The 13,267-nt window shown below is 40.2% G+C and overlaps 1 protein-coding gene across 1 annotated transcript in view; it reads right to left on the reverse strand.

The window, feature by feature from the left end:
• APOB (apolipoprotein B) overlaps positions 1-13,267 on the reverse strand; it is a 46,805-nt gene that overhangs the window by 15,849 nt on the left and 17,689 nt on the right. The window contains exons 16-24 of the mRNA XM_007939290.1: positions 12,717-12,908; positions 11,614-11,781; positions 10,927-11,138; positions 6,588-6,770; positions 5,341-5,462; positions 2,932-3,142; positions 1,849-2,024; positions 1,536-1,723; positions 949-1,094 (exon numbers count right to left, since the gene is read on the reverse strand). Coding sequence (XP_007937481.1) covers positions 949-1,094; positions 1,536-1,723; positions 1,849-2,024; positions 2,932-3,142; positions 5,341-5,462; positions 6,588-6,770; positions 10,927-11,138; positions 11,614-11,781; positions 12,717-12,908 — 1,598 coding nt within the window. The remainder of the gene's footprint in view (positions 1-948; positions 1,095-1,535; positions 1,724-1,848; positions 2,025-2,931; positions 3,143-5,340; positions 5,463-6,587; positions 6,771-10,926; positions 11,139-11,613; positions 11,782-12,716; positions 12,909-13,267) is intronic.

The following is a 13,267-nucleotide window of genomic DNA, read 5'->3' on the forward strand; positions in this document are numbered from 1 at the left end:
CATTCAGTAAAAAGATGTATTCACAATCATGAAGGTCTCATCTAATTCGAAGGTATTGTGGCCTTGTCTTTTCAGCAAAGAGAAGACTGAGGGTCAGAAACACCTAGTGGTGAAGGAAGCTTTCTGGGTTTTCTGAACAGCTAGATCTTCTCTCATCTTCAGTGAACTTTGTCTCTATGAGTCCTTTGGCTGACTTCAGCCCTTTCAAATCCATCTTTTCCATTAAACTTTGCTGCCCAACCATAGAATACTAAAAGGTCCTGGGGCCCCAGCCTACTTGTTTTCTTAGCCCTGAAAATAATACAGAGAATAGTCAATCTAAAAAGGACTTTTCAGCTCATGATTTGAATTAATATTTTCATGAAATTAAGCAATCAAAGCACTACATGCATTTCTGTGAATATAAGAATGGACTGAACAGTTTGGAATCTGACTATAATGACTTAGTGTATACCACCAAATTGAAATGCACTCTTTGAATGCTGTCTTCAATGTTAAACTGAGGCTGTTCTGATTCCCTATAGCTCAATAACCAACCTGTAGTCAATAATACCTCTAGCCACTCTTAAATTCTTCAAAGTTAAACAACTATGAGGAAATCTTAATCCTGAACGAAGATGAAGTTTACTTATGCTGGAAGAAAATTGAATGGATTTTAAATTCAGGGTTATAGGTAAAAATTATGGTTACTGTCAATAAAGCTTCTAAGGGTTAAAGTACAAGAATCCCCCAACTCTTAGCTTCTTCCTGACTAGTTGGCATTCACACTTAGAATTCATGCCCCATAAAGCAAAAATGCAGAAGTATTTATGCTACAGTCATTAAGCTCCTTAAAATATTTAAATTGTTTCCCTTAAAAATCTAAATTAAAAAGTTTAAATCATCCCAAAGTAAAATCTTCCATTTACTTTGGACAGTTCAACAAATGTTTTTGGTTTCTTCTTTTACCTTCTTAAGAACAGGTTTTCTGGAATGTGCAAGTCTGGAAATCCCATTTTCTGTAGGTTCATCTCCTCTAGGCCGTTGAGGTGATCTTGCAAAGTCTGGACATAAGGAAGGTCCTTAGATGCCTCCTGAAGCCATGTGTTTGTTGCCTACAAAATTAAAGAAGTTTTTTAGAAAACAGTCATGGATGAGCCACAAAGTACAATCAACATTAGGCAATAATACAGATTTGACAGATCAATTATTAAGCAGGACAAAACACTGAAGGTTAAAATAAGTCACAGACAATTGTGAGTTATGGTTTATTGATCTCTTCCCCTATTTTATAAAAGGAATATATAGCATAGTCATACTCCTAGACAGTGCTCTGAAGTCTCCTTTAATACCTTTAGGCATGACAAACTCTTCCTCTTAGTACTACTCATTTGGCATTTATCATACCCAGCTCTGTTTACTGCATGCATGCATTCTCTAGGGGCAGGAAGCATGCCTCCTTATACATCACTGATGGCGTTCTGCACCTAACTATGATTGAGTATGTAATTAGTACTTACAGACATGCATTTATTCACTGGCTGATTTATACTTACAACTATTAATTTGGAACCCATGTGCCAGAAAGTCATGTCTGTTTGAGGAACTCTGTGCTCCAAGAGCTTGTTGGCAAACATATGTAAGCTTCTAGAAATAACAGAGAGATCCACGGGGAAATTGAAAGCCACTTTTTTTGTATCTACATTGGTGCCAGTGTTCCATTCAAATTCCATCTTCTCTTCATCTGAAAATGCACACATGAAATAGTTGTAAATGGTGCCAGGTAAGCCCTTAATTAATGGTTTTCAACACCTGCGCTCTAGAGCACAGTGGTCTTGGAAGCCCTCTTCCAGAGAAAGAGGCACATACCATAACGCCACGTCACCTTCTTGGAAATCGTGGAGCCATAAGCTGTAGCAGAGGAGTCCATTTGCAGGACCAGTTTTGTGGGGGACCAGTGGGTCAGGATCTCACTTCTGGCTTCTGCTTGCAAATGGGGCATGGAAATGACACCTTTGATTTTACCTTCTTCCTTTGGGTCATAACTGTTGAAAAGAAAATCAGTTGACATCAAGGAGATATGCAGGATTAAACAGAAGATCCATTTATAATAATAAAAACCAGATACGTGAATGGCTCAGAGAAATTACCATAATTCCCACTCATTAACTTCTAAAGACAACATTCAGCACAAATTGAGGACTTCCCAGGGATGTATGGTGGAGAGGGGGTGGGGAGAAGGTTTTTGAAAACTGAATCCTGCTCTCCCATTTGCTAGCTCTACTGATTTCTCCATGAGGCATTGGTTGTTTGGTGGTAGAATCTTCACCTTCCGTGTGGGATATTCAGATTCAATTCCCAGACAATGTTGCTTATGCACAGCCACTACCTGTCTATCAATGGAAACTTACATGTAGCTATGATGTTGAAGAGGTTTCAGCGGAGCTTCTAGACTAAGACAGACTAAGAAGAATGGCCTGCTGATATATTTCCAAAAACCAGCCAATAAAAACCCTGTAGATCAATATCTGATTCTCAACTGTTCGTAGGGATGGCACAGGACTAGGCAATGTTTCATTCTATTGTGTCTGGGTTCCTATGAGCTGGGGGCTAATGCAACAGCAGCTAACAACAACATTGCTTTGGCTAAGTTATTTAACCCATCTGAGCTTCCATTTTCTCATCTATAAAATTGGGACAACTCATATCTGCTTTTTAGTTTATTGTGATAACTGAAATAATTTCTTTAAAGGACCCAGCACAGTGCCTGGTGAATAGTAAGTGCTCCCAAAATGGTAGGAAGTTCCAATTGGACATATGTGGAGGGTCAAAATTGTTGAATCTTCTATGTCACTTGGATGGCAGACCTGGTAACAATATGCAGGCCAGCTGTACAGCTGAAGAGGAAGAAGGGGAAGAACAGCAGTGCAGGTCACCCTAAGTCTTCCTTACCTCATATGGCCAGTAAGAGTGACCTCAGTGATTTTCTTGTTCTGAATGTCCAAGGTGACCTTGTAAGACTTTTTTTCCTCAGTAGATTCATCACTAACTCTGAGGACTGTCCCAAGGTCAACATGAAATTCTGGAATTTGGAGTTCACTGGACAAAGTCATACTCTGTCGGTTATATGTTAATGTCATAGTAGCCTCAGTTTGTTTCACACCTGAATAGTGTACAAGAACATTAAGAAATATGTATTAAGAAGCTATGTTTGGAAGGAAGGACAGGAAACTGCATAAAACCCAGAAATATCATATATATATATATATATATATATATATATATATATATATATATATAAAATGTATCCTGGGGCCATAGTACTGGGGGTCCCACCAGAGTCTATCTGACCAATAATTCTGGTCTATCCGATGGATTTAATGAGGGCACAATTCAGGATTTTACCTTAAATTTTTAACTCACTGGTGTTTATACATTCACTCAATCTACAAAAATTTATTGTCTTTTATGTGTTAGACACTGCTCTTGGCATTGATGTATCCTGGCTCTCATGGAGCTTATATTCTAGTTGGGGAGGGTATGCAAGAAACAAGAAAACTGTTTATGTCAGATAGCAGTAAACGTTATGAAGAAAAGTAAAACTGAATGAGAAGATAGAGGATAGAAAGTGATGATGGAAGAGGTGCTAGTTTATTAGTGGTGGTCAGAAAAGTTCTCTCTGACAGTGGGATATGAAGCCAGAGTTCTGAATGAAAAGAAAGGCTCAGCATGCAGAGATCTCAGGGAGAGTCTCCCAGGCAGTTGTTGTTGTTGTCACATGTTGTTGGACTCATAGCGACCCCTCTTTGGGTTTCCAAGGCAGTTTCACTATGGAAGTAGATTGCCCAACCTTCCTTCTGAGGAGTGGCTGGTGGGTTTAAACTGCCAGCCTTCTGGTTAGCAGTCAAATACCTTAGGTATTACGCTTCCAGGCAGGGGAAAGTAGAAATCCAATGGCCCTGATGTGGGGAACACTTGGTGTGTTAAAGCACGGTGAGACAGGCCTCACATCTCCATATGATGATCATCCAAGAGGCATCTCTTGCTTCCTATCCACCTCTACCCTGGGTTCCCCTTTACCAAATCATCATTTCTTTGTGAAAACACTTCCAGGCTATCTTCAATTCCTAGACATATATCCATCCCCTCCGCCATGGGCTTTTTTTTTGTTTGTTTGTTTGTTTTGTTGTGTGACATGGTCCTACGTAAAAATCTTCCCAAGTGAGCACTTGAGTGAATCCATCCTCCAAAACTTGCTTCTCTAGTAGCCTTCTCTGTCTTACTAAATGGCAACTCCATTCTTTAATTGCTTGGGCCACAATACTGGGAGTCATTCTCATTTCTCTTTTTCTCTTACTCTCAACATCCAATATATCAGCAAACCTCAACAGCTGAATCTTCAAATTATGGCCAGAATCTGACTACTTCTAATAGCTCCTCTGCCACCACTCTAATCCCAACCACCACCATCTCTTTCCTGGACTGTTGCAATAGCTACATACTTTTTCCCTGCCCTCCATAGTCTTTTCTATAGTCCCCCTATAGTCTTTTCTCAACATAAATATAAATCAAATCATGAAAGCCTTCCAGGGCTGCTTCTTTCATGGTAAAAGGTAAAGTTCTTACTATGGTCTATATGACCTTTTTCTCCTGCTTTCCCTTCTCTTTCTGACTTTATCTCTTACCACTTTTCTGTCAGCTTCAGTCATATTTCCTCCTTCCCCTTCCTCAAACATGGTAGCCATGTGTCAGCCTCAGGGCCTCTGCATCTTGGCCTAGAATATTCTTTCCCACATGGCTTATCCCCTTATTGACTTCAGTTCTTTTTTTATGCCCACCTGGCCAATAAGGCTTTCCTTATCTTTCCAAATGGCTTTAGCTTCCCTCAAGATCCCCATCAAATTTTGGCATTCCCTAGACCCCTCTTTAAGGAGCTCTGGTGGCATAGTGGGGAAAGCATTTCACTGCTAACCAGATGGTCAGTGGTTCAAAGCTACCAGCTGCTCTGTGGGAGGAAGATGAGACAATCTACTTCTGTAAAGCTTTATAGCCTTGGAAATGCAATGGGGGTCCCTATGAGTCAGAATCAACTTGATGACAGGGGTTTAGGTTTAGATCACTCCTTGCTATATTTTCCTCCTCAGCACTGATCTAACATTCTGAATATTTACTTGTTTGAGTGTAGACTGAAAGCTCCATGAGGGCAAAGACTTTATCTCTGATGTTCACTGTTCTAACCCCAGGCCTTAGAGCTAAAACATTTTAGGCACTCAATAAATATTTGTTGAAAGCATATTCTCCTTCTGAGTCCTGAACCTGAGAATGAGAGCAGTGACGGAGGAGCCCTTTTTGGATACTTACCTTCTGCCTGAGTTACAAACTTCAGTGTGTCCACCAATGCACTGCCTTCTCTCTGAAGTTCATAGGTTGCACTGGCAGAATACTGCTCTACTTCTCCTGTTGGTTTCAGTTCCAGTTCAAATCTAAAAGTGTTACAATGCAGCTGCAATGTTAGAGCTTTTCAATGAGAATTCAAATGTCCCGCAAACCACTTAGTATCAATTACAACAAAAATAACGCTCTTATTTTAACATTGTGTCTGGCCCTTAACTAATGATGTTCTTTTATAGGCCCTTTCAGCCGCTCAAAGAGCCCCAGGTAAGGATAGACTCCAAGACTTCCAGGATTTCTTAGACAAGCAGAGAAGGAGTTGGCTGGCTGTGTCAGCAAAGCCAAGGCCAAGAAGTAGAATTTGGGGAGTGTGAAGACAGCAAGGAGCCCTTAAGCATGGCGAACACACCAGTGAGCCCCAGGAAAGGCCACCCCAAGGTGTGTAAAGGCTTGGAAATATAGATACTGAATTAGGAGCAAACTAGAATCTATAATGTCATCTTCTACTCTAACATTTAAAGGGAAAAGAAGGGGACACCATCTACAAGTAGGTGTTTTTGAAGGAATGGTTCTCAACTGTGATGGGTATAATTCCCAAGGGAGTTCAACAGAAGCACATTGGGTTACCTTTTAGATCTATAGTCCTCCCTAGATGTCATGAATCCCCACCTTCTAACCCTGATCTCTTACCCTCACCCTATCTGAGGAGAAACCCCATCCTAGAGTCAAAGTTTTGGTAGGAGTAGCATAGTGGGAGCTCTGGTGGTATAGTGCTTATGGCATTTGATTGCTAACCAGAAGGATGGAGGTTCAAACCTACCAACCATTCCTCAGAAGGAAGACTGGGCAATCTACTTCCATAGAGATACTGCCTCAGAAACCCAAGGAGGGGTCACTATGAGCTGCAATCAACTTGATGGCTGTGAGTTTGGTTTTTTGGTTTAGCATGGTGGGGAAGGCATTTTTAACTCATTGGTTAAGGGAAGCTCATTAATCTTTTTCTAACACATTGCAGCACTACACGAAAATTACAATTGCATCCTCCTTGCTTTCACAGATGAAAGTGGGGCATAGGACCACTGTTTCACATAATTAAAGGATGCTGCAAACTCTTATGCACAGGGACCTACAACACACAACATTTTTTCCTTTGTCCTGCAAAGTAGCCATAATGTGGAAGTTAGTAAACAGTGGACTTAGCATTGATCATGCCTGACCTGGTGTCCCCGGTCAGTGGATAGTAGGAGGCAGAGTCTATGGAGCTGGCGTTGGAGTAAGCACCCATTGTGCAGTAGTTCAGGCCGGTAAAGAAAGGCTTGCAAGTTGACCAGGATCGCCTATTCTCAATCAAAGGTAGAATCACTTCCGTTTTTGTGGTAGAGACCAAATGCAGTGTGTTACTGTTGAAGAAAGAAAAAAACTTGAGCTATCTTCAAGTCGTGCCTCTAAATGAACATCACTGATTCTTGTGGTACAAATATCCCCTTTTCTTCTTGCTTCACACTCACCTTAAATTAGTTGATTTATTGAGAAACAAATAATAATGTAAAGAATCCAAAGCCATATATATGGAAAAAAACACCCATGGCAAGTACTGAAATTGTGCCTCTGTCCAAACATCTGACACCCATCTTTTAGATAACTTTGCCATAATATCAGCTCAAAAACACAAGTCAAGCTCATTAATCTCTTACATAACAAATTATGGCACTTCTTGAAAATTACACTTCTTGAAAATTCACTGATGAAAATTGGTCTATGATGTGCTTAAAGCAATTTTTTTCAGTTTCACCTTTTTCTACATTCAACAGAGCAAGATCACACAGTCTGCCTCAACCCACGGAGGTTCTCAGATACAGAAGTTTTCACTTGCTGAATGATCTATCACAGCTGACAATGGAAACTTAGATGGTTAATAGAAATTGTCCAGAGCATGTGCCACACCTGCCATACCTTCAAAATGCCTCTGAAAGAATCTTAATAAGACTAGCACAGTCACTCTTAAGTTTCAGTCATTGTACTAAGTTCTTTATGTTTATTTCCAGCAACTCCTATAAAAAACCTGAAAAGTGGGGATTAAGATTCCCATTTTATAGAGGAAATGGAGGCTCAGAGATGTTAAATTACCGATCACTGTGATATGAAGTTAGATGTGCTCTTTCCTTCATTCAATGTCATTTAGATGAAAGGTGCCCTTGTTCTCTTTCATCTGCAATCTCTTACTGGCTTCTTTCCACCAGCATTAAACAGGCTCAAGTCTCTCCCATAAAACACACACACACACACACACACGCACACACACACCCGTTTCTTTCCCTTCTAGCTACAGCCTTCTCTTGCCCCCTTCACAGTCTAATTACTTAAGAGAGTTGCGTTCTTTTGCAGTTTCCACTTTCTTTCAAATGCTTCTCACTGAACTGTAATCAGACTGCCATCCCCATCATTTCTGAAACGGCTTTCATCAATATCTCCAATCACCTTCTTGCTCCTAAATCTAATGGAAATGTTTAGGCCTTATCTTTCTTGACTTCTTAGAAGTTTTCAGTAGAGTTCCTCATCCATGACAACTTTAGGAGCCCTAAGGTCTGAAAAGATATGGTATCCTCCTTCCAAATATATACTTAAAAAACTAGTAAGCTATATAATTAGTACAAGTTCAACAATGTTCTTATTTTTTTCCAACAATGCTGTCTCTGAAATATCATGCTCTTTCTCAAGTACTGTTTCCTCATTTTGGGGTTCCCTAAGACCATGTTTCCTGGGGTGCTGGAAACCTAAGCACTGGCTCTAGTCTGCCTTTGTGGTCACCCACTTCATAGCCACTCCTTAGTTTTCCTTCTGCTTCCCTGGTCACTTCTTCTCACTCTTTGCTGTTTATTCCCTTCCCCTCATTAAATGTTTGTATTCTCCATGTTTATATCCTAGTCCCTCACATGTTACTCTACACCAATCTCTGTATGATCTTCAAGTAACTGTACAAGCTGGTGATTCCCAAATTTCCCAAATCGATATGTGGAGCTTAAATGCCTTTACTGAGCTCCACATACAGATTTGGGAATCACCAGCAAATAGAGGGAGCTCTGGTAGTGTAGTGCCTAAGGCACTTGACTGCTAACCAGAAGGCTGGTGGTTCAAACCCACCAGCCACTCCTTAGAAGGAAGATGGGGCAATCTACTTCCATAGTGATAGTGCCTCGGAAACCCAGCAGGGGTCACTATGAGTCGGGTCCAACTCAACGGCACATAACAACAACAACAACAGCAAATAGGGATACTTGACCCATAGGTTCAACTTCCAGCTAAGTATTTCTAATTGGCCTTCTCCCAGGACTTCAACTATAGCATATTCTAAATTGAACTTGTCATATTCCCTCTAAACTACTTGTTCTCCCTCTGTAGCCTCTATTGCAATAAAGGACACCTCCAACTCACCTTTCCTCTTTCCTTTCTCTCACCTCCCACATCCCTTCAATCACCAGGTACTTGTGGTTCCACCTTCTAACACTAGTGTCTTCTCACTTCTCTCTACACCCTGGCCCTTTTCTGGTGCAGCCCATTATCATCTTACTCTTATCATTATAAAAGACTCCTAAGTGGTCTCCCTGTCCGCAGTTGTGTCTCTTTTCCATCCATTTTCCACTTAATCATAGTTCTTCTAATACACCAACTTTATCTGCTCTTTTAAAATCCTTTTGGAAGAAGTCCAAATTTCCTAAGATGGTTTAGCAGCTTGTCATGGCCTGACCCAAAACCTCTCCATAGCCATCCCACTCTAATTTCTCTGTGCCCCTTACCATACTGAATGTCTTTCAGTTCCTTTAACCATATTCTTTTTCTTCCAAGCCATTACACATGCTTTTCCTGGAACACTGTTTTTTTTTTTTTTTTTTTTAAAGACAGGATTACTGTGACCCAGTTTTCAGATATCAGCTTAAGTATCACTTTCCTCAGAAAGGTTTCCTGAAATACCATAAGCCTACCTGATATGTAACTACATGCTACTCTCATATATCCTCTAACTTAGCTCTCACTTCATTGCTATTGCTTACTTGATTGTATCTCTTTCCTGTATACTATAATTCTAGAACTTCAGGGACCTTGTGTATCACACTCAACATGCCTGGTGCATTCTAGGCAGTTAAACACTATTTTTGAATGAATAAAGGAATGTGTATCTTTGAAAATGAAGCTCTCAATATGAGGGTGCATTTTAAACATAAGATTATATGTTTGGCTGGCAGTTCAAACTCACGAGCCACTTCTCAGAAGGAGGGTTGGGCAATCTACTTCTGTAGTGATACCCTCTTGGAAACCCATGGAGTGGTCACTATGAGTTGGATCCAACTCGATGGGCAGTGAGTTTGAGTGTTTTGGATTCTTACATGTTTACCTACTGAGTTGTTGTTAGGTGCCATCAAGTTGACTTTGACATAGTGCTCCCATGGGACAGAGTAGAACTGCCCCATAGAATTTTCTAGGTTGTAATTTTTATGGGAGCAGATAGCCAGGTTCCTCCTGCAGAGCCTCTGGTGGGTATGAACCACCAACCTTTCAAGTAGCAGCTGAGTACTTAACCATACCACTGAGCTGGCTAACACAAATTGGTATATCCATCAGTATTATTCCTGTAAAAATGGTCATCTCTCAAGGACAATTTCTCTAGAGCTAGTGTTTCTCCATTCCCAAAACAAAGAAAAACAAAAACAACCTAAAAAAAAAAAACTAACTAAAAAAATCCAAGCCAAACCCACCACCATCAAATTGATTCTGACTCAAAGCAACCATATAGGACAGAGTAGAATTGCCATATAGGGTGTCCAAGGTGGTAAATCATTATAGAAGCAGACTGCCATATCTTTCCCCCAAGAAGAGGCTGGTAGGTTCAAACTTTGACCTTTTGCTTAGCAGCCTGGAGCTTTAACCACTATGCTATCAGAGCTCTTCAACTAACAACAACAACAACAAAAATAGACTCACTGCCATCGAGTTGATTCTGACTCATAGTGACCCTCTTTGGGTTTCCAAAGTGGTAAATCTTTATGGAAGTAGATTGCCTAGTCTTCCTTCCATGGAGTGGCTGGTGGGTTTGAACCGTCAGCCTTCTGGTTAGCATTCAAATGCCTAGGCACTACACTAACAGAGCTCCCAGTCCACAACTAACTGTTGTTGTTGCTGTTTGCCATCGAGTTGGACCCGACTCATAGTGACCCCTCCTTGAGTTTCTGAGGCAGTATCACTACGGAAGTAGATTGCCCAATCTTCCTTCTGAGGAGTGTTTGGTGGGCAGCCTTCTGGTTAGCAGTCAAGTGCCTTAGGCACTATGCTACCAGAGCTCCTCTCAACTAACTAGTAGATATTAAGTGTCAATGAAGAAAAATACAGGATGATTCAGTAAATGTGGAAAGTAAAGTAATTACTTAGTGAGTCTAGAATAGGTTAAAAATAGGTAATCCAGAAACTACCAAAGCCATAGTGGCCTGAATTAGTAGCTGTCCAGACACAGTTTCAACTTTCTATTTCAAATAGGCTAAGCAGACACCTAGCTGAAAGAATTACCTGCCACTGAACAGCTTGACTGGTCTCTTTGGTGAAGGAACAATGAACTTCAGCTGCCTAGCCTTCAGGGCAACATGAGCCTCCAGGCCTGACTCATGGAAGAAGTTGGTGTTCATTTGGACTCCACTCCTAGCAAAGTCCGGAATAACGATGCCCATATTTGTCACAAACTCCACTGACACAGAGGGCTTTGCCACCAGTTCGGCCTGCATCTATAAGTCAAAAACAACTTGAGTTTTGTTAAATACCCCAGTCCCTTGACAGTCAGGTCAACCACCCTTTCTCATCACTGACCAAACATCTCTGGATGACTCACACCTCAGGAAGCATTATTGTGGTTTGTTTGGAGAAAAAATAGCCAAGTTCTCAGTTCCCCAAGAGCCAGGCTACATGGATACCCAAGACTAGGAAGTACCCAAGTGAACTGTAAGCATAACAAAATGAAAAGATGACAGAAATTCTCATTTATTGAGCAAGAAGCTGAGTTTTTGTCTTACTGCCCTATCACACAGGAGCTAGTGAGGTAAAGCATCCTAGGGGAACTTTAATCCTTAGTAACAATTAATAAGGTGATTACAATGATGATGAGCTTTGTGTTAAACTAGAAATACATTTTAAAATCACACCAGAAACCCATCCTGGAGGAAAAGAAGAACATATGGAATTAAAAAGTGAACAAGGTCTTACATTGGCTACTTCAAGTTTCACTCCAGCTTTGGTTCCAGGAGTGATGACTCCAGATGAAGATACTTGCAACTGCAATCCAGCTCCAGTGGGAAGCTCAAAGGCATTGTCCATGAAGATATAGTGAAGGAACAAGTCGTTCTTCGAACCTTTCCTTATGGCGTCTCTGATCTGTTGATTCAATAGGGAAGAATAACTAAAAGTAAGACTCTGTGAAGTGGATTTTGCTGAATGCAACCTCCCAAACATTGGACAAAGATTCCTCTTTATCCAGAAAAAGGGACTAGCATATTTTGATTAGATGAAGAGTTTGATTTAAAATGATTAATGATTACTGATTTCAATGAACTGGAAAATAAGAAGCTGCTCTGGATAGAATATTATGTCGTTTTAAATTGGTGATTTAGAAGGAACTTAAGAATATTGCTGGATCTCAGAGCTTTACAAACTTTGTCATTACATGACATAGTTTAATTATTTTGCTTGTTTAGAGTCTAAACATAAATGAGAGCTTATTTGAAATATATTATGGCATAGAGAAACTGAGTTTTTGAAACCAAGGAGCTACTAAGATGATATACATAACTGTATACATCTATTTTTGTTTTTAAAATAACATTTCCATAACTTAAGATCTGTTTTCATATAAATTTGAGATCTGTTTTCTTAAAGCCAACTTATTATTTAACAGATCATAGGAATTATGTTTTTTGATATTTTCTTCCTTATTAAAAAATCAATAACAATAAAAATAATAGCTAACATTGGACAGTGGATTACAGTTTATCAAATTCTTTCATGGTTATTGTATCATTTCAATATTCAAAGGAATCTACAACATATATAGAGGACAGTGGGCTCCATATTATTTTCCAGATAAACTAATGCACTTAAGAGGCACACTTCATTATAACTAGCTTAATTTCTAGATACTTCCAATTCACTGTGACCAAGACATTTTTTCACTTCAAGACAAACTTCCTCTTTGGAAAGAAGCACAAGGACTTTCTCTGGTTTGTGTGCCTGGGATCTTAAGCAAAATCTGGAAGACTTAAAAGAGCACTGGCTAATCTCATTGGCCTTCTGGTGGGGCCTGGTCTATGTACCATTTGGGGGATCCCCTGGAGAGTGCGAATCCCATTAAGCAGCAGCTGTCCCAGGAGCTGTAGGTCCTTGAGACTGACAAAGCCAAGCTCCTCTCCCAAGATGCGAAGGTAGGCTCTGGCTTCTGGGACTTCTTTGGACTTCAAATCTTTGATCAGCTTTTCAACATTGAGCATAATTCCATTTACCATGTCCTAGGAATTTGGAAAACAAAATATCTAGTAAGATATGAGCACTATCAAATACCTTTAGATTCTTGATGTGAGTGGAGCCTGTTTCCCACAACCATAACAGGCTTAAACACAAACATTGAAATTGGGGTTATGGGGCAAGTGTTGTGGTTGTTAGGTGTTGTCAAGTTGATTCTGATTCTTAGCAACCATACGTACAGCAGAACAAAACACTTCTCAGTCTTGTGCCATCCTCACAACCATTGCTATTCTTGAGCCTATTGTTGCAGCCAATGTGTCAATCCATTTTATTGGGGGTTTTCTTCTGTTGCACTGACCCTCTACTTTACCAAACTTTTCCAGGGACTGCTCCCTCCTGATAA

This window comes from Orycteropus afer, unplaced genomic scaffold (assembly GCF_000298275.1).
Source record: "Orycteropus afer afer isolate SDZICR_OR568_19922 unplaced genomic scaffold, OryAfe1.0 scaffold00058, whole genome shotgun sequence".
NCBI lineage: Eukaryota > Metazoa > Chordata > Mammalia > Tubulidentata > Orycteropodidae > Orycteropus > Orycteropus afer.